We start from the raw sequence: 21,725 nt of genomic DNA, 5'->3' as shown, positions 1-21,725 counted from the left end.
ATACTCGTGGTCAAGCCTTCATCGGGAGAGCCTCTCGAGCTTCCACAACTTAGCATTGATCTTTTGATTGCTCCTATTCAGTCTATGCCAGGCTGGAGGACTTAGGTAGGCTTGGCCAGTGTTCTTAGAACTTCAGCGGCCATGTAGGGTTAGCCAGATGGTGTAATGCAGTAGAAAACCAGTGCCTCCATTTGTGACTTTTCTTATCTATGGAGGTAAATATTATGCCAAGCCAACCTTGTCTGTATTAATTTACACACTAGTGGTAACAATAATTGCCGGGGCTCCGCATTCTTTCCCCGCGAGTGGCCATGCTGCATGCATGAATGTCGTCAACTCAAGGGAAGTGCTTGCATGTACATCTGTGCGTCCGTCTACTCGATCAGTTGAAAGTATACACGCCTACAGGTATGATAGGAGTAGATCTTGTCTAAGCCCACCCTGTGGCAAGCATGATCAACGGCAATGGGGGGAGGCATGTCCCTCGACTTCCGGCTTGTCAATCCTGTTATACCAAAAAAATAAAGGTATTCTCATTGATCTACACTAACGTCTGACTTGGCAGAGTGGGATTACTGATTATAGATAGTGCGATAATGCTCGACCAAAATGTATGCCTTGTATGAAGAGTGGCCATGCATGCTTCACGGTTAACCTTGGTGGAACTGTTCCGGTTTCAAGAGAGTAAGCCTAACATAGTGCTGACCACGCTTCTCCAAATCCACCTATGCTTATGCTCAAAAATAGGTATATATATGAACTGGAGCAACATGTGCAAGGCCTTCAGACAGGGATGACTGTTGTGGAAGGTCGAGAGGTGGATAGGGGACGTTCTCACTCCACGGCAGGAGTGACGGACAGTCCGACGCTGACTCGACCTGAAAGAGATAATCAAGCACCGGAACCCCCGGTGGCAATACAAAGTAATGATGTGATATCGTCGCCCAGTATCACGGAGGGGGTCGGGATCAGGTAAGCTTTGGGGCCTTAAATTGAGTGTAAGCTCTGACCGTAGAATCGCAGCTTTATGAGCTTGCTTTTCTCTGATGCCAGGTGGAGAGACCAGAATCTAAAGCTTCTGCAAAATCTATCCCAACCTTCTGGCATTCTAGAAACATCGGTACAGCCGAATTCCCTTCCTCCTGCTGAGGAAGCATTGACAGTGTTCAATAACTAGTAAGTGACTGGGCTATGGTTTATCAACTGATAACTAATATGGATTTATAAAGCTTGAATGGACCCCATGTCCTAAACCCATTCCTGCTCCGCCGAGATGTCCAGAGGCTGTATCATTCCGCCTTTTCAACAGGCCGAACCGGCCCTTCCTCACAAACGCCGGACCATCTAACAAAGCACGACGCCTTTCGTACATTCATGATTCTTGCTGTTGGGTCGATCATGTTATATCGATCTGGTGTCCATAAACACCATCCTTACGGGTACTTCCTCACAGCGTTGCAGTACATCGATACCAATATCTTGTCAAGAGGATTGGATTCAATTCAGGATCTATTACTCGTCGTGAGGTTCGGGATCTATCATCACATCGGTACGTGTTCAGTACTTCTTCTATACTGGTCCTAGCTAATACGCTGCAGGGACATCAATATGGGAGCTGACCACACTATGTATGAGGATGTGCATCGAGCAAGGTCTTTATAAGTTACCTCGACCGACTACGAGACGCAAAACTAGTCTTCTACAAGAACAGTTGCAACGTCGGGTCTTCTGGGAATGCTACATGATTAGCCAATACAGCTCGATCACATTGGATCGCCCAGCCGCAATTGCGGATAGGGATATCCAGGTTGGATTTCCTGCCGACGCTGATGACGAAGAAATCGATGCCGCTGAGGCATCTGGATCATTCTCGGATCTGGATGCTTTCTGCAGAGCCACTACAAGGCCTAGTACCACGGGAAACACTGAAATGACGGTGTTTTTCTATTGCCTGCGGCTGCGGAAAATCACTTCAAAGATCCGGTCCAAGTTCCAACATAGCAGTGGGGCCCCCAGCAGTGTTGGGCATGCATTGACAATGGACTCAATCACAGCGAGTGGGCGGATCTATGCAGATCTAGAGGAGTTACTATCGGAGCTCGAGCAGTGGCGGCAATCGGCACCCACGTTCCCTAATCCACAAGGCTTATACCACACCCAGGAATGGTATGATCTACTGTTAATGAGAGAAAGGCTTCTTCTCGTCCGCAAGGCCATTGACCTGGTGCCGAAGCGGAACAATATCCCACCAGACGACCTCCTTTTGATCTGTCTTGAGTATGCCGTGGGCACTATCACGAAGTTTTGCTCTCTGTTTGAGCAAAGAAAGATTACCTACACTCGGAGCTACTTCCAAATGCTGTTCACTGCCGGGCTCTCGGTGATGCTCTGGGTATCGGTGGCGAGCAACCATGATGCAGAGACGATGGTGAAAGCGGCAGAGGCGGTAAATCAGAGCGAAAAAACATTGAAACAGATGGGGCGTGAGATGCCGGATGCGACTCCTTACGTGTCTGTCTACGAGGCCTTACAAGTGCATATATTAGGGAAATACGATGTCGTGTCCAGGACAACGCAGCAAACGGGAGGATACCTCGGGCAGACACAATCCCATTATCACGTAGTACCGGGGTTGAGTGGTATACTGCATGATCCAAGTATGGCAGGTGAACATCATTCTGTCCAACAAAATCAATCACAGTTTAACAACCACTGGCCGCCCCTACTCAACGATTTAGGTACACATAACCTGTTGGATCATGAACCTTCCACCTATGCTTCACTACTTTCCCGAGATCTATTCGGAGACAATACATTCTGGAATGTGGAAGTAGGACTGGGGGAATACGCGTATGGAGATCCGATGTTTCTTTTCTCGGGTATAGCAGATGACAATGCATAATATGTACATAGAACAAACAACGGGTTCACAACTGTTTTCCACGCTCTAAGGCTCCTTCTGTAAACGCTCACTAATATCAGTGTAGTTCTTGCTCATCTGCTTCAGACCCGCTTGCAGCATAGATGCATCCTGGCCACTCAATGACCAGGTTGCTCCCATCTTGAACCACTTCTCTAGAATGTCTAGTCGCCCGCCAATACCCCCGATACCGACAGGCTTGCCGGCCCGATTAGCCGCTTGGATCACCTTGATCACAGCATCTTGATACAAGTCACTGTCATACTTTCCGGGAATCCCCAGGTCGGTACACAAATCGTTAGAGCCGACCAAGACACCATCGACTCCCTCAACTGCGAAAATCTCGTCGGCGATCTCAACTGCTGCTGGAGTCTCTATCATGGGGATCAACATGGTCTGCTCATTCAGGATCTCATTCTGCACGAGTGTCGGCACATGTTGAAAGTTCAACACTGCCTGATTGTTGGTGCATCCACGTGTCCCTAGAGGGGCAAACTTGGCGTGCTTCACAATGTCCCTGACTTCCTGGACGGTCTCGATATGCGGGATCACAACAGCCGCAGCACCGGCGTCTAAGATCCGGCTGATGTGCCAGTGTGACTTAGATGGCGAACGGACGACGGGAGAGACACCGGCATAATTGCAGGCGAGAATCAGCTGGGCGACAGTGCGCATGTCGAGGGCGGAATGTTCCATATCAATGAACATAGCATGGATACCAGCCATCTTGCACATCATAGGTATTTCATTGCCAGTGACGAACTTGATAGACATAAGCGGTGTGATTTGACCACTTAGAATCCTAGTCCGGAAGGGGTTATTGAGGGTATATGCTGGATGAGGTGCGATGGAGCCCATGATGAAGATGATGATATGTGATGGTCTGGTAAAGAGAATCTGAAATGCTTGAGTCTAGATATCTGCAGCTAAATAACCAAGTCGAGATACGCTTCTAAGTCTTACATCTTCCAACTTAAGTATTTCCTACTTCTGCGTTGCTGCTTTTACGTATCCGGAGGATTTCCGATGGAAGACATACTGACTCACGGACACAGAACGTCGGACGGATTGTATCCGAACACTAGCCTACCCTTGTAACTATCGGACCTCCGCATAATGAGTCGTAATTTATGGTTATCATACTCTATCAGACGTCGATCGGCGTCTGAAATCCGACCCCATGTCCCAAGTGCAGCAAGTTTCCCCATGGGGGCAACTGGAGATTGAAGGAAATCAAGACATATGCCGTACGCCAAGGTCTCAATCTCCATCTACCATCACTTCACACGCTGTTAGCTGAATAAAATACCTCTCGGCAAATTGTTGGCTTTGAGTAGCTAACCCTAGTTCGTTACGGCTCAAAAAGATGTACTATGTGGTAATACTTCGATGATAAAACTCAATGCGAAGTCCAATCGACGCAAGTTAAATTCCACGCTGTCAAGAGACAACAGACTATCAGAGCTAACTAATATAAATAAGAATTCGTACGTATTTATTTAAGATACTATACCCGTGCCAAAGTGAGATCCGTATCTAACACGTTAAGTCGCGTACCGCCATTCAGTGACATCTCCACTTTCAGCCTCGGCCTCGTCCAGTTTTTTATTCTTCCTCATACACCACCACCGAGTGATCAAACAGCAGATCACGGACAGTCCACATCCGGCAATAATAATACCTCCGCCTGTTTGGTATCGTGGTTCTTGGGACCGAAGGAAGAAATACGGCGTGAACCAGTGAGACACAGAGGACACGCAGTTGGCGATGGCTATCAAAGCTGCTCGTTTCGTCCGTGGACGTGGTACAACAGTGGTTTCCCAGGATATTTGGATCTAGTAAATTAGCCCAATCGGTTCTCTGACCTTCGGGGGTAAGGAGTGCTCACATTCAAACCAACGAACGGCCCCGTGCACAGTAAGATCAAGCTGAAATATCGAGCACCCCGGTCCAATGTTGATATCATGAGAACCGCTCCCACTAGAGAGACGAGTATTGGTGCGACAATATGCCAACAATGGTCCCCAGTCTTTCCAGATGACCAGGAAACGACGAGCGTGGTGATATAGGCAATCACATACGGTGGGGCCTGTACAAGATAGGTCACAACTTCGGAGAAGTTGAGAGTCTCAACGATCTTCGTGTGTGTCAGCAGGCCTATTTAGGTCGTTTTATGCATGGCTTGGACTTACCGATGGAAAGAAATCTTTGAACGACTGGGCAATGATAAGCGAAAAATGGATACCAGCGAAGCACCACGTAAAAGGATCTTTAACTGCGAGCAGCACTCCGCCCCAGTAATCTCCTTCCTCATCTTCCCGGGTTCCACCCCCTGAAACCACTTGTCGATATTGTGCCATGGCGGTTTCTTCCTCAGTGAACCACCGGCGACCAGTGTTGTTGGGAAAGTTTGGGATGAACCAAAAGCCACTCAACGCGACCATGATACTCACGATCCCCTCCAGAAGGATGAACCACTGCCAGGCCCGAAGTTTCGCTATTCCATCCATGTTTGTGAGAATGGCTGCGGCGAGAAGGCCAGAAAAAACGTTCGAGATAATATTACCCGCGTGCCAGATTCCCATCCGCAAGGGTGATTCTTGCTTGGTATACCATGATGAGGTGAGCAGGGAAACGGCCGGGACGAAAGGACCCTCAGCCACACCAACCAAGAAGCGACAGAGACAAAATCCCCAGCCGGTGGTCAGAGCCGGCATACAGATAGTGACCGCGGACCAGACTAGCGCGATGCAGGGGAAGAGAATACTTGGCTTCCCCTTCGCGATGATAACATTTGCTGGCACCTGTGAAATGATATAGCCAACGTAGAAAAGAGAGATTCCCGCAGACCACACAGTATCTGACATGTGGAGGTCACTTTGCATGCCGGCAAGACGGGCATTGGAGACATTGATACGATCAAGATAGCTGGTTGAGAATCATACACATTTAGCATGCTTGGTTCTATTTTCCCCCTCAATAAGGGAGACGAACGATGTACTCACCTCATAAGAAGAATCATTGTAATGCAAGGCAGAAATTGCCAGTCCAGCTTTCGTACCACAGAACGATTGAGTTGTTCCAACTCTTCGGGGGTTTTATCCTGGAGAATTGGAAACAGTTCTAGAAGAGGATCACGCCGGGGCGAATCTTTGAGATCCTCCACCTCTGTTTTTGACCCTAAATCTTTCGTCATCTTTCGCAGTATGAACTTCCTCAGTCTATTAAGTAACTGTGAAGGGTGTTTAGGGAGCTAAGTTAGTCTCGAATTGAGGAGCATGCTTGCTTTATATACACAATGCTGTCAATAACAAGCGGGGGTCGTGGTTGCTAAACCCCAGATTTCACTCTAACGGTCTCCACTTCCCCAGACCGTGTAGAGTCTGGGGAAGTGGTCAAGCCATCACGAGGTTTAGGATGAGTCCGACTTGGCATGTCCTTTTTATCGGAAAACATCCGGACACTTTGAATGTACGAAAATGTACGAGAAATCTAATGGGATCAAGGATTCAAGACGGATGCTTCCTCTTGGAGGAAGGTAACGGTTTGATTGGACACGAACCATAGTAGCGCGGAAGATGTCTGCACAGCCTTTGTCGATTCGACGCAGAGCATGAAATACGGAGTGTTACTCATACTAATAAGCTTTAAAAGACTGGTTGCGTACGCTCTGTGGAGGGGATTACTTCAACCCGGGGTATTCTTCCTTCACCCTTGTCTGTGCGTCGCCTCTCAGGCGCGGGTTGGAAATCGTGGCCACTGCGAGAGGTTCATGTCCTACCTACCTATCCAGTGAGTCTTAGGGTGACTCCTCATAAAACTATGCTTAGGTTCTGGTTTCAATGTATTCATCTTAGCAGACCTCGGTATATATTGGCATTGAATACTCATAGTTTAGAGCCTGATTCACACCAGCATAACGGGCATCCCATGAGTTCCTTGAGAAGCAAACAGCAGCCCGTGTCCCCAGCCAGGTCCCGCTAGACAATTCCGAGGATAGAGATTTCTCTTTTTCCAAACCCGATCATCCCATTGTGATCCCCACCGGCCATAACAGCATCATAGTTACTGGGGTGTCTTCATGATGTCAGTACCGGAACCAACTCATAAGTCAGTCAAGGATATGGATATCTCTCCAGGGTACAATTGAGTCCGTTCCATACATCCTTCCCTGTTATGTTGTTCCTTGCCTGTCCCCGTGTACCCTTCGAGATGTGTGTCGAGAGCCTGCGAACTACCAGCGTTGGCCTCATTGCTAAGTATGCGGCCCACACCTTTAGCTCCTTCTTCCTATTCGCTGTGATCCACTTGTTTGCGTCGCACTTCCATGTCCTTCAGTGGCGCGCCTTCGTCCATTAGAACGGGGCAACCGAAATCTTTTGCGGTCGGCATCGCTCGTATGGCCACTCTCGTATGGCCACGTTAGGCTGGTAATGATACTAAGCAATCAATCGGGCAGCAGATATCCCTTGCTAATCGTCGATATTGTAGGAAGGAATTATCATGTGCGACATTGTTATTGGGGAGGTACGCGACGCGTCCGAAGAAGCTATTCTAGCATCGCTCTGCCATGAAAGATGCAGGCTGTTGTTGGATGCGCTACCTATTTGGAGTGTGTTAGCTTGCTAAATAACTTTCACTTATTAGTGTGATCTTTGTCATATTGTATGGCTATATAATATTCGATGTCACAGAAGGGGATCTCATCTTGCGTCGCTGTTTGGCGTCTAGCCTGAGATTAGTCAGTGATAATGTTGAACCCTAGTTGAACCCCATTGATTCTCCGTGTCCTAGCTATTTCCCAGCATCGAGATAATCAGGGCAACATTCAATTTTCTACAAAAATCATCAAAAATTAAGTAGCCTAGCATAAGATTCTTAGTGTTTTTCTTGAACTCTTTGGTCTATGTTCAACTTCGTTCGCCCTTGGCAAGTCTCCAAGCACCACCTGAGCCTTACCAGAAATATATATATTTTTTAGCCGAACATGAATGGAGTCGTGACGTGATAGAGTGCAACAGATCCATTACCCACCCTCTAAATGTAACATAAGGCAGGGCCTCACTCTACGATACTAATTACGTATTTATGGGAGATTTCTAGATATTGCTACCCAGAAATATCATTGTTCAAGAAGTAATGAATTCATATTGGATCGCGAGTCGGTGATGAACCGAACTCAAGCCGAAAACTAACCGAGACTGGGGGCTACAAAAACACACACATACACTCTCTCCACCACAGCGACCCTGTATTCTCTGCGACGAGCATCTTATATGTGGTCAGGTTACTCCGTACTGCTTCATCAGGTCCACTAATAAGACAAATCGTGAGATTTGCTAGAAATATAAGGCGTCGTCTTTAACACTGGGTTGTTTGTTTGACTAGTTTGCATAGTCGCTATGCAGAATAAACTGCACGTGATTTATTACATCCTAATGTGGCTTAGCGCTATTGGACTGTGATATGAAAATGGATGGATCAGAGATTCAGAGTCAAGTAGCAGTTCTACATTCTAAATGGACATAGGATGATTACTCCATGAGATGCTTTGACAACTGGTATTAATATACGCTATAAAGTATACACGATCAGAAACGGTGGGTTCGAAATTACGACGATTTACCAGCTACACCAGCCTATACTCGAAGATATGGTAGCTCCTTGGGCAATAAGAAAGCGTTGCAGAAGACTTATGCTTAAAAGTGTGTTGATGTTATTAGACAAAGCTGTGTGTTCTTTTGGCCCATCCAAACTATTAGTATTGTCGTACTCAGGTCGAGAGCGTAAAACCCCAATGCGGTCTATATTCAGCATTGATCGAATGAAGGTGTAAACTCGACGTCGTTTACGCCAAGCTACAACCCGTGACATTGGATCTAAAAGGGCTATGCGATTGATGTGGATCTTTACTCTATTTCTATGCCGGACAGGTGGAGAATACTCGCTAGTCTTGCACACCTTGAATCAGGTTTTTAATTCCTTCACCCCGGCCCGTCTTGTCCCAAGCCTGCGGCGCGTGTTCGAAGGGCGTCACACTGGTGATTAGGCGTTTAACATCAATGGATCCCTTGGTGATCAACTTTAGAGCGAGGTCATAGTCTCCAGGTCCGTACCGAAAGCATCCATGGACGTGGAGTTCTTTCTGGGACAGGGCCAAGATTGGGATCTCTGCCTTTGGCTTCCCAACGCCGGCTTGAACGTAACTACCACCGCGCCGTAAGGCATATATGCCGATTTGGACTGGACCTTCACCACCGGAAGCTTCAATCACAGCATCGACGCCATCTGGGGTATCCAGCATATCTAACAAACGAGTCGCACTCTCCTCTGGCGTTTCGTCCAAGCTGGTAAGGAAGGTTTCGCAATCGAGGAACTCGGATCCAAATGACAGCTTGTGTTCCAGGATGTCGACCAGAATAACTCGGTCAGCGCCGAATGCCTTCGCGACTGCGCCGCACAGAAGACCGACCGACCCGGAACCCATGATCACAATGGTTTGGCCGGGAGTGATGTTGACCAGACGAGTAGAATGCACTGCCACAGAGAGCGGTTCCATGATTACCGCTTCTTGAAGGCTCATTCCCGATGGTATCCTATAGACAAAGTCTTCTGGTACCCGGTAATACTTCGTCAAGGTACCGTGCACATCTGGTGGTACGGCCGCAAACCTCATCTCTCGACAAATATTATAGGTGCCATGTTTGCAAGCCTTGCAGCGCCGGCATGGGATACCAGGTTCAATGGCAACGGGATCACCGACTTGAACGGACTTGACGGCAGTTCCGACCGTATGAATGGTTCCAGCAGCTTCGTGGCCTAGCACTAGCGGTTGTTCCTTGCTGACCTTCTTGTTGACTCCGCCGTGTTTCCAGAAATGTACCTAGCCAATAGTGGGTGAGCAAGAGGGATTTCTATGAGTAACAGTGTTATTGTAGGAGCCTAGGCTTCGATATCTTACATCACTTCCACAGACTCCAACGTAGGCAATGCGGACGATGACATCGTGGGGATCCTGAATCTCCGGTACGGGGAGTGACTGTAGACGTGCTTCCCCAGGCCCATACAAGAACCAGGATGGGTTGTTACTCTCCATTTCAGAGCCCTCTGTACTGCCACTTAGCTGATGCCGTATCTATCAAGCGGCAAGCGATGCGTGAAGTGTCGCAAGGAATAATCGCTCTTTTCAACACATTGCGTATGTCGGTTCCATCGTCTCCACTTCGGTCTCCCCAGCGAAACCCCGCAGTTGTTCGATCGGACATGCCCCGTACGCTTTCCTAAGTGGCATTAGTACTCGCCTCTTGTACTGAATGAAGATAAGTTTATGGTTCCTGGACGAGGAAGAGGTAACGTATGATCGACTGGCCTAGGGACGATTGTAGCAGTTCCTGCTAGTAGAAAGAGAGGGATATACGCGGGAAAGCTTTGCCGAGCTCGGATTGGCGCTCAAACTTCTTGTGGGATAAAACTGTGCGAGCGCCATATAGAAAGGTGTCATCAAACTAGGATAACACAAACAAAAGCATATTATCCATCATCATTTGCTGGAGTGCCGAATCTTATTCAGAAAACGCCACTCAACTTCACAAAGCAGGGGAGGCGACACCATGAATGAACCCTAGAGGCCTTTTCAGCGAACAAGAATTCGAGGAATCATCCCTGAAACTCGGAAAGTACTGCCTTAATGGACTCTTCCTTGGGTGGCTTTCAGCTCGCTAATGGTGCATAGTTTGGGGAGTGAAAACCTGACTCTAAGCTCAGTCGAGAGAGTCGCGCACAGAGCTGATTGCCACCAAACTATCCGCCTGTTCTGAGTGCGCAGCACCAACTTTATGCCTGTCCACTCATTGGTTGAGCTGAAAGCGAGTTTGCCTGAAGCTATCTAAATACTTGAGGAGAAACCCTATCTCCGCGGATGTCTATCCCTTGCGTCGTTCGATTCATCCCTAGAATCGATGGAGCCTTTATAGTTCGGTATTGGAGTGTACGAGGCTCCCAAGGGGCTCTGACCTTTCTGGCGCTGCAAAGCAAACCTAATAAACTTTCTCCAGGCTGTATCAATGTCGATCGGACACCTTCCTAGTATAGAATCGGGAGGTGATGATCGTCTGAATATGCTTTAAGTTTCGACACTGGCATTGATTCGGGGGATATTCCGGACTGTGACTGGATGACACGACAAGAACGAGTCAGCTCCAACTCAATTACGAAACTTTGTGCCATATCTGATTGACGTCCCAGTGGAGAATGTGATATCGTGTTGCTGATGACGGCAAGGCATTGTTTCCTCGGTTACCTCTCTGACTTTCCTTCTGTGTGTCATTTTCAGGTTCATTTTAAGTCATGAGCTGGGAGAAACTTTAGTAGTTATTCAGGCTCGCAACGCAGTACGTACAGGAAATAAACCTCATATATGACGGGGACAAAAAATAAGAATATGGAACCTCTCCAGCACTCGGGACATAACACGTTCTAGGAATCTGAAGCTTCCAGACTTTGTGGGTATCACTGCAACATTAAACTAATTGTAGAGGTTCGGATGCTATAAAGTACAATCAAGAGCCAGACATGCCAGTTCACATGTTCCACCAATTCGTGGTCCTTGTTGCAGACGACTTACGCCTCACTGCCTTTTTGGATGCCAAGAATCGTTTCTTACTACTTGGGCCAACCGCAAATTGGAGCTTTCTCTTGACTTTGGAAATGAGCCCGCGATCAAGGGGAGTACGCTGTCTCAAGGCTTTGCGAACTAATGGAGATGTCTCCTCTGAATGAGCTGTCCGACAGATTGGCCCAGGGTCCCTGAAATCTCCGCATCTTGCTCCCGACATTTCTGGCTTTTCTTGCGCATAGAAGGTCTGACACTGGCGCTCGGGAGTGTGGAATTTATCTTCTGGCCTCACGGGTCGAATTGCTGAGATACCGGATGCCGGCCGCTTGGAGGAACTTGAGACATCTCTCACCTCTGTAACGCTACCCTTCAAGAGTCAACCAGATTAGATGAGGATCAAACCGGACCTTTGGTGCATTCTGAGTTGAAGCAAAGATTAATGGTGTTGAGCTATGAAAATGAAACACGTACCGAAGCTGCAGAGTCTGGTACTTCGTCTACAGCATTGACATTGTCTACACCCTTCTTCGCCTTGATTGGCGTTTTGAATGGTGATGCTAGGCGCAGGACTTTCGCCATGTGTGGTTAAAGGCGCTGCCAAATGTGAGGCTAGGTTTCATCTCAAGGCAGAGGAAAATGGTCGCCGAAGATTTGCCTACACGCATTGAGAGGACTTTGGTATATATAATGGAAAATATCTGCATATTTTCCCTGGTCTACTTCAAGGGTATTAGGGTCATAATATTGTTGTGCATTCCGACGCTTTGGTCCCTTAGCCAAGCAAGGGATAATATATCCGCCCCGTGGTCGAGTCCCTTTTGACATGGACAGAGGAGGCCCAAATAGCCCGAAATACCAGCAGTTGCTGCTCCTGCATTGATCCAGTGTTTAATATAAACCCAAAGCTTCAAAAGCGGGTATGTTCTTGGAAACGTGCACGTAATCTCTGGGGATTTTGCTTCGGGGATCCTCTGTCACTTCCCCTGTTTGCGCAAGTCATGCATGGATTGTGGCTAACTGGATCTCCGATCTCAGTTTGGCACGTGCTTGACTATTGAAGAACTAGGCTTTTTTGCTTATATTTTGATCGACTGATGGGAAGACGTTTTGAGTCTTCCAATCCCCCTTGCAGCTCGGCTTTCCTCACACGGAAATGGTACCCGTTTATAGCTCATTCGCCCGCTCGCTTACGCGGACAGCCTGTAAAGGTACATACTTTAGTTTAGCACTCGACCATACGAAACGCAGGAGGCCAGGCGGACGGAGGATGGGAACGTGAAACCTGCATTTGTCGGTTGAACTTAACAGCAGTGGGCCAACATGTCACTCTCCTGTCAAAACACCGTGCATGGAGATCAAAGTAAGGAGGAGTCCCGGAGAGCCTATGGAGAGAATGTCAAGGAAATTAACCATACATAGCTTCCGTGAATAGGCTAACTGTCGTTCTACGTCTGCTCTCTGGGCTCAACTATCTTAACCCTGGTTGCTCGAAGACTCTGATGACCTTGCATACTGATCATGCATTGACTTAGATAGAGAGCCAGACGTAGGCAAAAACAGGGGGCCGTGGGGTTACCGATAACACAGGAGATACAGCTATCATGCTATCTTGATTCCTTTATACAGGGGAAGCTGAATAGTTGTAAAACATCCGTGGTTGGTCATCAACACATATTTGGCAGAGGGACTTACATGTACCATTCTTGATTCTCATAGCACATACTAAATTACCAATCCATCGATGCATAACTGACTTTCGGCCGAACTGACGCATCCATACAATGCCACAGAGACGGGGCCTGATGTATTTTCTGTTTGCTTGGAAAGCTCTGCGTAATCAAACCTGCCATAGATCGGAATGCTTCTGTTCGCCGGAGTGGGCAATCTACTACCCACGATGTCAGAGATAGCATGTTATTACTCTCTTGAATAGAGAAGCCTACTTAACGCGCAAGAAGTTCGCTAATGGTCAGCTATCCTGCTGATGTGGTTAACGAGATTTGCTAATTCTCTTTATATACAATCACGTTCAAATTGGACAGTGTAAGGTTCAGCTGCGCTCGTCTCATGCTCTGCGAAGTATCCATTACTTCCTAGGACGAGATCAAGATAACATTCTGACAGCTGTTCCTGACGTGGCGCAACACCCCATTCCAAATATTTCAGTAGCTCCAATTCTAAAATTGCCATCTCTGCCGCAGAAACTCCACCCGCGGAAGCAAAAGATTGGTTGGGCCACGCAAAGTCACTTACACTCTTGCTGGCTACTAAGGCACAGCTAAGAAGAAGCCTATGCGCTGTAAGGCTCGATACATCGAATGTGGGGTGTGTTTTGCAGAGTTGTCTTATATAGATAACCATCATCACTAGTATTGGAGACGAGAGACACAGCCGATGCGTTAAGCGTCTGAGGTACTCACAGGCAGAAATCTGGGGCGCCCTATTTGAGTGAAAGCGTGTAACAGTAAATCTGGTGCGGAATGCCATATCATTGAAGAATGTGAGCCTTCCGAGCGTGTTTGAGATCAACTGAACTATCACCATGGGTTCGGCGACCTCATAGCGCTGTGGAAATCGTTGCGGAAATGGTTCAGGTAGACACACTGTGGACAACGTGTTGGCCTTATTGGTTCTCTCGTCTGGACTCGGAATACTATTTGTAATTGAAGAACTTATTGATTGATGAGATGTGGCGTGCGCGTCTGAAAGGCATTCTGCTTGTTGGCGCACCCAACGCTCAAAATTTCGCTTTATTTCAATATCGCGTTTTGACCGTAGGGACTCATTGGATTTAAACTCGCAGGAAGGAATATGCCCGCCACGGTACGAGCTTGCGCAAGGCCAAAATGACACAGTCTTCCTGTCCTGCTGGCGAAGATCGACGATTTGTCTCACTGGTTTCTTGCCAAAAGTTAAAGCTGGCAACTTTTGCATCCTATTATGGGCGTTTCTTCCCTCAATGGGGTTTTGGAGGAGTGTGGGTTGAAGTATGCAGTCTTGATTATACTGAGTAGTGCTGGTTCGGATTGGTGTGATAGCGGTAGAACCTGCCATTGTGAAGGTAGAGAGTATAGCTAAAAACGTTAAAGTTGGATTATTTCCTTTGAACTCACATTTACCGTACCATAGGCGGTATATAACTGTTTTCGATCATCTAGGAAGCATAGTAGTGGACATACACGAACCAATGGTGGTTCCCCAACAAGAGCTGTCTTAAACCATGGTTGAGCTCATGGGTCAACCGTCCCCACGTCACCATCAGATCATTTCATAAGATGCTTGATAAGAAGCTCATGAACAGGAGTGGTCATGTCATCACTGGCGGTCTGATCGCCTATTCTCTACCATTCAATGCGCAGAATATTTCCGAGGACTGTATCATATTGAGACACGGTTTACTGTCGCCTCTATCCTGAATAACACGCTTCTTAACTACAGTTGTTATCAAGGAATAAAAACTCTACATGCTGACTCAAACTATCGAATATTCTGGGAAGCACGTTGACTTTTGTTCATTGCCACCATCCCACCCATTCGAAGACAACATGGACAGGAATAAATGCAATCGGACTCATTTGTGGTTATAGGTGGCCAAGCCTTACGGTCAAGACATAGCCGACAGAAGCAAGTATGAAGAGAGTAGCAGTGCCTAGTCACTTCCCTAGCTCATCTTGTCGTTACTAGCCACGTAGTTGAACTGTTGCTACTGAAAGAGTGCTCAGTACAGTTACGAAGGGCTTAAAGCTTAAATAACAGACAAGCCAAGCGAAAGACGGCGCAATCAAAAAAGGTGGTGGGCACGTACCTATGACATAAATTACGATAATAATTAAAAAGGGTTCACTTGAACGATAGCTTAATTCAACAACTAATGGTAAGTTGCTTGTGTGCCCAAGGATTGACAGAATAATCTTCGCCGTTTGCAGACCTCATGGCTGGGGAACACGAGGCCTGGATAATATTTCCGGGGCCATCCGAATGGCTTTAAAAGAAGAGGCACGGTCCATGATGTATGTGGGACCTTGTCCCAAGGGCGGTCCTATTTTTCGCCCCTTTGCCCATTACGGGGCAGCTTGCGATATGATTGTCAGTATAGCTTAACTAGTTAGTGGTAGTTTCATATTTTTTTCACCTTGGCAACCAATCCAGAGTTATTAAAGCAAGCAGAAAAAGCAGTCCCTTGACTCATGTCTATTCACACTCTCCACCCACTCGGTATTCGGCTGTTGTCGGAGGCCGAGTTGCTGCAGCCTCCGTGCCTAACCTGTAGAACTGATAAATAGTACTAATGGTTGCATGCTGATCTACTCTCAGTCAGATACTCTCTTCTCAACGCCTTGGGAGTTTATATGCAGCCTGAACACTGATAATGCTCACCCTCAATATCGCCTACACGGAGCCAGTGAACAATAGCTCCGATCCGTCCATACCAGTCCTTACCCAAGAGCAAGTCTGGAACGGGTTAAAACTGAAAGCCCGGCGCCCGCAAGATTTTATCCCATCTTTGGATGATTCCCGAATTCTCGAGGAACGGGATGATGGGACCTATATCGTAAGAGAAGCTCATGTTGCGGCCAATCTTCGCGAATCCCCGATGGCTGGGAAATGGACCAGAGAAGAATGCCAATTACATGCACCGGTCCGGGTACGAGGCCAAAATTCTCACAGTCCATTCTATTTATCACCTGTCATGGTCTAATCAGCTAGTAGACTTATTTCACACTCCCGGGAGGGTCAGCAGTGGAAAATATCGTATCGATCGGACATGACCAGAACCTCTACCTTACTTTTACCTACGAATGGAAATTGGCTGATATCGAGCCCGGGACGAGTGAGGCACAAAAGGCTAAAGATGAACATATGAGTATTGCCATATCCTCCGTGCAAGGAACTATCCGGGCATTGAGACGAATGGCAGAGGAAAGGACTCTTTGAAGTCTGCATTGTAAGTGCTGAGACTGACTCCATATAGCCTGACAATGGAATTCATATATTACACCCATTCTTATAAATAATATCCAAGAATGGTACAATGTATGAAATACGAAATAACTGCTTAGAAAGGCTCTTGGTGTAAAGACACGAAGTGTAGTATCGCACTGGAAGCTGGAGGGATCACTTAGGATTTTGAACCATACTCGTTTTAAAACACTAACGCATCGCACTATATAGAAAATTTACGATTCAGATTAAGCCATTATCCTAAAGGAGGTGACAGTGACAAGAACAAAATGAGAAAGACAAAAAGTTGAGCTCCTAAACGCCGCCAAAATGAATCAATAAGAATGAATAACAATATGGAATCCTGCCCTTGTTACATGGAGCGTGAAAGTCTCAATATCCCTACCTCGTACCCGTGGCATCCGGATTCTGTAGATGGACGAGTTCGTAGTAGTGTCCCTTCTTCCGGAGAAGTTCCCGGTGCGTACCTGATTCAACGACATCCCCTTGATCTAGGACATATATCAAGTCTGCTCGTTGGATGGTGCTCAGTCGGTGAGCAACTGCGATTGTTGTGCGTCCCCGCGCGGCGGCATCTAATGCCGCCTGGACGACCTTTTCCGACTCGGAATCTAGTGCAGATGTAGCCTCATCTAACAGGAGGATCTTCGGATTCCGAATAAGAGCCCGAGCGATGGCAATACGCTGCTTTTGTCCACCAGAGAGCATACCTCCTTTATTGCCGACAATGGTGCTGAAGCCTTGCCTGGAAACTGTTAGTATACCTTCAACTCTGTACCGAAAGGAATAGTGAGGAATATCTTACGGCAATGACAATATGAAATCGTATATGTTTGCATCCTTGCAGGCTTTAATGAGGAGATCGTCTGTGACATCAGGTGTGTTGCTCCCTAGGAGGATGTTCTCTCGGATAGTCCCTTGGAACAAAGTAGGTTCTTGACTAATGAGAGCCAAGTGACTGCGATAGGAAGACATCTCTAGCGTGATGATATTCTTTCCATCTACGTAGACGCCACCTTTGAGAGGATCGTAGAATCTCTCCAGCAACGCAATGGCAGTGCTCTTGCCACTTCCACTGGCGCCTACTAGTGCAACAAATTGCCCTGGCTTGATGGTCAGGTTCAAGTGGCGAAGAATTGGTTGTTCCAAGCGACTAGGATATCGAAAGGAGACATTGCGGAACTCAACCAGCCCCCGCATGGACGTAGCTGGAATCCCTTTGCCCCGAGAAGCATGCATTGTGTCGCTGCTGAACAGCCGTTTAAACTCACGCGCAGCGTGCTTCGCCTTTCCCATGTCCGGGGCATGAGAGAAAACCGTTCCAGCGGCTTGGGCCCCAAAGATCACTTCGCTGAAGCACACGTAGAATTGAAACAGCGAATACTCCCCATGACCAAGTAGAGACCCGCCATACCAAAATCCCAACGCCATGCAGAAGAAAGGCAACGCCTGCGAGCTGGCATAGAGTAGGGATGATTTAACAATGGGGAGTATATCACTCTTGAGCTGCCGACGGAGCTGTGCTTGATAGGATTGCAAAGCCTCCATCTCCTTGGTTAGGGAAACGACCGTACGAATGGCAGAGGCTGCCTCACAGGCAGAACTAGCCGATTCTTGATATGCCTTCTTTGCCCTTCGTTGGAACCTCTCCAACATCCAAACACGAACAAATCCACACATCAGCAGGGCTGGAACCGCGGAGATGCACACCAATGCTAACTTCCAGCCTATTACAAGGGCTACCCCCAACGAAGCGACAAGATTGACAGACACAATTAAGATGGTTCCCAACGTGACGCCACTAATACCAGTGAGTTCTTTGGTTCCGGCACTCAACGTGGCTGTTAATACGCCTGTCGTGTTTTCCTGTCGATCGAAGAAAGAGATATCCTGGTGCAGCATCACGCGAAATGCTCGACTACGGGCCCGGTAAACCATCTTTTCGGAGCTATATGCAAATAATGTTCCTTGCACGCCATACAAAACAAGCGATACAATGCCAATCATGAGAAACATGAGGCACCAGAAGTTGGCATCATGCCGTAACTTCGGATATTCAAAGGGAGGTAAGCTGAGGGTGCTGACAGCCTTCGCAAACAGCACAGCCTGCGATGGTTGAATCCCTCCGGCCAGGATGGATGCGCAGAGACCTAGTAATAAATATGGCCACTCGGGCCGGTTGAAAGAGGCAAGAAATTTGAACAAAGTCCAGAAAGAATAAGCCTCTTCCTTGGCCGGCTGCATGAGATGAGATAGTGACATCCTCGACACTGGCCGCTGTTTCTCCCCAGTATGCAATCCAACATCGGATGCATCATCACTCAGTACGCTGTGTAGATCGGAGTGGTTATCGCCTGGGTAATCTTTATCGAAGAAGAATGTCATTGGGTTATGTTTAGGGGGCAAATTCGTCAATAACTGGGAATATCTCTTAGAGTATCTCGAGTACCGCTTCTTGATCTGCTGCGCTTCTACCATATCATAGTAAATCCCCCGACAATCCATCAAATGCTCATGCGGCCCTTGCTCAACAATCTGACCATTGGCAAGAACAATGATGTTGTATGCCTTCTGGATTGTAGAGAGCCGGTGAGCGATGACAATGGTCGTTCTACCCTTTGATGCCTTGTCAAGCGCCGCCTGAACCAGCTTTTCAGATTTCGTATCCAAGGCAGATGTTGCTTCGTCTAAGAGCAGGATCTTAGGGTCCTTTATGATGGCTCTCGCAATAGCGATACGCTGCTTCTGACCCCCAGAGAGTGAGAAGCTCTCGATATTTGTATCATAGCCATTCGGAAGCGCCATAATGAAGTCGTGTGCATTTGCCATTCGAGCCGCTGCCTCGACTCGCTTTCGAATCTCATACGTCGATTCCTTTTCGAATCGAGAACCAATGATGCCGTAACGAATATTCTCCGCGATTGTAGTGGCAAATAGTCTCGGCTCCTGGGAGACAAGCGACATTTGCTGTCGCAGCCATCGGAGGTTCAATGTCTGAATATCATGGCCGTCAAGCATGATAGTCCCCGCGACCGGGTCATAAAACCGCTCAAGCAAGCTGATGATCGTACTTTTGCCAGACCCCGAGGGACCCACGAAGGCAGTCGTCTTGCCGGCGGGGATATAACAACTAAGGTCATGGGCAACAGTGACCTCGGGCCGCGAGGGATAAACGTGTCGGATGTTCTGGAGTACAATATTCCCTCGGACAAACTCCAGCGTCTTGCCCTGGTCGGACAGCGCATCTAAGGGGGATTGACGATCAATGGTGCTATACAGCTTCGATGCCGCGGCCACAGCGTTCGACAGCGCTTGTCCATTGGGGGCCACATTCCCTAGATTGTAGGAACCTAGGATGATGGCCATCATAATGGTCAGCACATCACCGGCTTTAATGTTACTGATTCCTTCGACGAGGAAGCGAGATCCCATCCAGAACCCAAGCCCATAATTGAGATACATGATGCAAAGTAATGCCCCAACCATGATGGCGAAGATCACTTTTGATTTCATTCCGGGTCCTTCGGCATCCTTGAGATGCGATTCGTATTTCCGTGCCAGTGTTTCCTGGGCATTGAACGCTGCGACGGTCCGAATGGAGTCGAGGATGTCCTCCGCCATGCTGGCACCACGACCCTGACATTCCAATGCCTTCTTGTTGAAGATGAGCATGAGGGTAGAACAACCGCCCATGGTCAAAAGCAATGCGAGTAAGCTGGCACTACAGATTAACGCCAGCTTCCAGTTCTTTATATAGGCGATGATGAACGCCGTAACGAACGTCGAAAGCCCGGTCAATGCCAGGCCCACCTTTTCGGAAATACCGTCTTGAATCAAATTCGTATCGGCGGTGATCCTTGTTGTGATCTCCCCGGCACCAAGAGTATCGAAGAATGCAATATTCTGTCTCAAGATAGCCTGGAAGTACTTCACACGAATCTGCTGCACGACATGGTCGCCAGTGTAGATAAAGCCCACGGTCGCTAGATAGATCGCGACGAACTCAGCAGCACCAAGGTAGATAAAATAGACCACATTCGTGGTCAGCTCGTGATGGAAGTTATCGTAGGTAATTCGATGGGTAGCGATGTCTTGAAAGGTCGATGTCAACCTGCCGAACAGGACCTAGCATAGTCGATTAGCCTTTGTGATTAAGATCCGGCAATTACTTCAAGTCGAGGCATTATTTACTGTGAAGAGAGGTAGTGCTGCGCCGCCTGTGATGGCAGCAAGTGCACTGCCGAAGAGAATGGTGACATCCCATCCAGTCGCATATCGATAGATACCGAAGAAACCGATTTGTGACACAGGCGTATGGAGCTGTCTATCAAGGACCTCCTCAGCGTGCAAGACAGAGAGAACCGTAGTCGAACTGCCTGTCCCAGGAGACTGCTTGGATCAATGGGTCAGCGATGATGTTCTAAGAAGATAGCGCAATGTGTGCATGGGCTCCACCTTTGGCAGCGGCTTCATCAGTATATCCTGGTCGGATTTCATGGTGCAAATGGCTCCCAGTCTTCACGTTTGATGTAATGACAGGCGGCCATCTCCCAGCTTCCAACTTCAAACGTACTACCAGCGCAAGCGACCGTTACGCGGTTACTTTGTGAGCTTGTCGAGAAACCTATTGGCAATGGAGCCGCCTCTAGGGCTTTGCAACCCTCCCCACGTCTCTCACTTTCGTAGGCACTTTTTTAGTCACCCCACCACTATTTCCAATCCCTGATTAATCTTGAAAATGTTTTCCTGAGTTGGGGTAGTAAGGGGTCCAGGGTCAGAGCGCAATTCCTGACATTGTCTGTCGGGCTATCTCATCACAGAATCCCCCGGGTGAGCCATGAATGGAGATCATCGAGTCTCGATACGTGATAGCAAAGCGACGGGGTATCTTCGGGTGAACAGTGCCCTAATCTTGAGTTTATCAGATAGATTGCGATCTTCCTCCATTGCCATCGTAAACATCTCAGATTCTCGTATAGGTAAGACATGCCACCAACTTTCTTGTTGGAAAGCCTGAATTTAGGTATGGGAATTGGCACGTGGAGCGTCCGGCGTTTCATCGCCCTACAAGTAACTTCCATGAGCCATGTGGAGCTCATTATTCGGTATGATGTGCCATCATGCGATCCCATGTTTCAGAGGATGCACAGATCACCCTCGGTAGAAACGTCGGACATTGATGCTATGATCGACAGGAACCGGTAGTATAATCTGTTTGCTAATAACGGA

At 47.8% G+C, this 21,725-nt stretch overlaps 9 protein-coding genes across 9 annotated transcripts; 3 read left to right on the top strand and 6 right to left on the bottom strand.

The window, feature by feature from the left end:
* Positions 1-330: 330 nt before the first annotated feature.
* BDV27DRAFT_129247 (fungal specific transcription factor domain-containing protein) lies at positions 331-2,930 on the top strand. The gene is made up of 5 exons (XM_032067152.1): positions 331-527; positions 590-684; positions 748-1,176; positions 1,230-1,549; positions 1,599-2,930. The coding sequence occupies exons 3-5, from the start codon at positions 1,028-1,030 to the stop codon at positions 2,900-2,902; spliced, it is 1,773 nt and encodes a 590-aa protein (XP_031927018.1). The 5' UTR covers positions 331-527; positions 590-684; positions 748-1,027; the 3' UTR covers positions 2,903-2,930.
* A 17-nt stretch (positions 2,931-2,947) lies between these two features.
* On the bottom strand, positions 2,948-3,778 carry BDV27DRAFT_145715 (HpcH/HpaI aldolase family protein; the record flags this gene model as incomplete). Its single annotated transcript, XM_032070448.1, has 1 exon — positions 2,948-3,778. The coding sequence occupies one exon, from the start codon at positions 3,776-3,778 to the stop codon at positions 2,948-2,950; it is 831 nt and encodes a 276-aa protein (XP_031927017.1).
* A 686-nt stretch (positions 3,779-4,464) lies between these two features.
* Positions 4,465-6,116, bottom strand: BDV27DRAFT_165175 (putative vitamin H transporter; the record flags this gene model as incomplete). The annotated part of the gene is made up of 4 exons (XM_032073856.1): positions 4,465-4,755; positions 4,809-5,057; positions 5,113-5,848; positions 5,926-6,116. The coding sequence occupies 4 exons, from the start codon at positions 6,114-6,116 to the stop codon at positions 4,465-4,467; spliced, it is 1,467 nt and encodes a 488-aa protein (XP_031927016.1).
* A 708-nt stretch (positions 6,117-6,824) lies between these two features.
* Positions 6,825-7,551, top strand: BDV27DRAFT_129246 (uncharacterized protein). The gene has a single exon (XM_032067151.1). It carries the CDS (start codon positions 7,097-7,099, stop codon positions 7,277-7,279), a length of 183 nt encoding a protein of 60 aa, XP_031927015.1. The 5' UTR covers positions 6,825-7,096; the 3' UTR covers positions 7,280-7,551.
* A 1,053-nt stretch (positions 7,552-8,604) lies between these two features.
* Positions 8,605-10,478, bottom strand: BDV27DRAFT_129244 (NAD(P)-dependent alcohol dehydrogenase). Its single transcript, XM_032067150.1, has 2 exons — positions 9,882-10,478; positions 8,605-9,803 (listed from the first exon to the last, which is right to left on the bottom strand). The coding sequence occupies exons 1-2, from the start codon at positions 10,014-10,016 to the stop codon at positions 8,868-8,870; spliced, it is 1,071 nt and encodes a 356-aa protein (XP_031927014.1). The 5' UTR covers positions 10,017-10,478; the 3' UTR covers positions 8,605-8,867.
* A 945-nt stretch (positions 10,479-11,423) lies between these two features.
* On the bottom strand, positions 11,424-11,838 carry BDV27DRAFT_2650 (uncharacterized protein). The gene has a single exon (XM_032076163.1). The coding sequence runs from the start codon at positions 11,752-11,754 to the stop codon at positions 11,500-11,502; it is 255 nt and encodes an 84-aa protein (XP_031927013.1). The 5' UTR covers positions 11,755-11,838; the 3' UTR covers positions 11,424-11,499.
* A 1,709-nt stretch (positions 11,839-13,547) lies between these two features.
* BDV27DRAFT_165173 (cyclin-domain-containing protein) lies at positions 13,548-14,601 on the bottom strand (the record flags this gene model as incomplete). Its single annotated transcript, XM_032073855.1, has 1 exon — positions 13,548-14,601. Exon 1 carries the CDS (start codon positions 14,586-14,588, stop codon positions 13,548-13,550), a length of 1,041 nt encoding a protein of 346 aa, XP_031927012.1. The 5' UTR covers positions 14,589-14,601.
* A 1,177-nt stretch (positions 14,602-15,778) lies between these two features.
* On the top strand, positions 15,779-16,546 carry BDV27DRAFT_2642 (SRPBCC family protein). Its single transcript, XM_032076162.1, has 2 exons — positions 15,779-16,179; positions 16,245-16,546. Exons 1-2 carry the CDS (start codon positions 15,904-15,906, stop codon positions 16,467-16,469), a joined length of 501 nt encoding a protein of 166 aa, XP_031927011.1. The 5' UTR covers positions 15,779-15,903; the 3' UTR covers positions 16,470-16,546.
* Positions 16,547-16,810: 264 nt separating this feature from the next.
* BDV27DRAFT_165172 (putative ABC multidrug transporter) lies at positions 16,811-20,993 on the bottom strand (the record flags this gene model as incomplete). Its single annotated transcript, XM_032073854.1, has 5 exons — positions 16,811-16,839; positions 16,889-17,241; positions 17,302-20,621; positions 20,688-20,885; positions 20,952-20,993. 5 exons carry the CDS (start codon positions 20,991-20,993, stop codon positions 16,811-16,813), a joined length of 3,942 nt encoding a protein of 1,313 aa, XP_031927010.1.
* Between the last annotated feature and the right edge of the window lie 732 nt (positions 20,994-21,725).

This window comes from Aspergillus caelatus (genome assembly GCF_009193585.1).
Source record: "Aspergillus caelatus strain CBS 763.97 unplaced genomic scaffold BDV27scaffold_101, whole genome shotgun sequence".
In the NCBI taxonomy this organism is placed as follows: Eukaryota; Fungi; Ascomycota; class Eurotiomycetes; order Eurotiales; family Aspergillaceae; genus Aspergillus; species Aspergillus caelatus.
Note: the sequence above shows the minus strand (reverse complement) of the source record. Positions and strands in the feature narration are given on the sequence as shown.

Bases quoted from the DNA above. Each gene is read 5' to 3' on its own strand.
- BDV27DRAFT_129246 (XM_032067151.1), top strand. From the start codon at position 7,097: ATGTTGTTCCTTGCCTGTCCCCGTGTACCCTTCGAGATGTGTGTCGAG.
- BDV27DRAFT_2650 (XM_032076163.1), bottom strand. From the start codon at position 11,754: ATGTCGGGAGCAAGATGCGGAGATTTCAGGGACCCTGGGCCAATCTGT.
- BDV27DRAFT_129244 (XM_032067150.1), bottom strand. From the start codon at position 10,016: ATGGAGAGTAACAACCCATCCTGGTTCTTGTATGGGCCTGGGGAAGCA. The intron at 9,804-9,881 runs GTAAGATATCGA...ACTATTGGCTAG, and splicing joins TTGGAGTCTGTGGAAGTGAT to GTACATTTCTGGAAACACGG.
- BDV27DRAFT_2642 (XM_032076162.1), top strand. From the start codon at position 15,904: ATGCTCACCCTCAATATCGCCTACACGGAGCCAGTGAACAATAGCTCC. The intron at 16,180-16,244 runs GTACGAGGCCAA...ATCAGCTAGTAG, and splicing joins AATTACATGCACCGGTCCGG to ACTTATTTCACACTCCCGGG.
- BDV27DRAFT_129247 (XM_032067152.1), top strand. From the start codon at position 1,028: ATGAGCTTGCTTTTCTCTGATGCCAGGTGGAGAGACCAGAATCTAAAG. The intron at 1,177-1,229 runs GTAAGTGACTGG...GGATTTATAAAG, and splicing joins TTGACAGTGTTCAATAACTA to CTTGAATGGACCCCATGTCC. The intron at 1,550-1,598 runs GTACGTGTTCAG...AATACGCTGCAG, and splicing joins CGGGATCTATCATCACATCG to GGACATCAATATGGGAGCTG.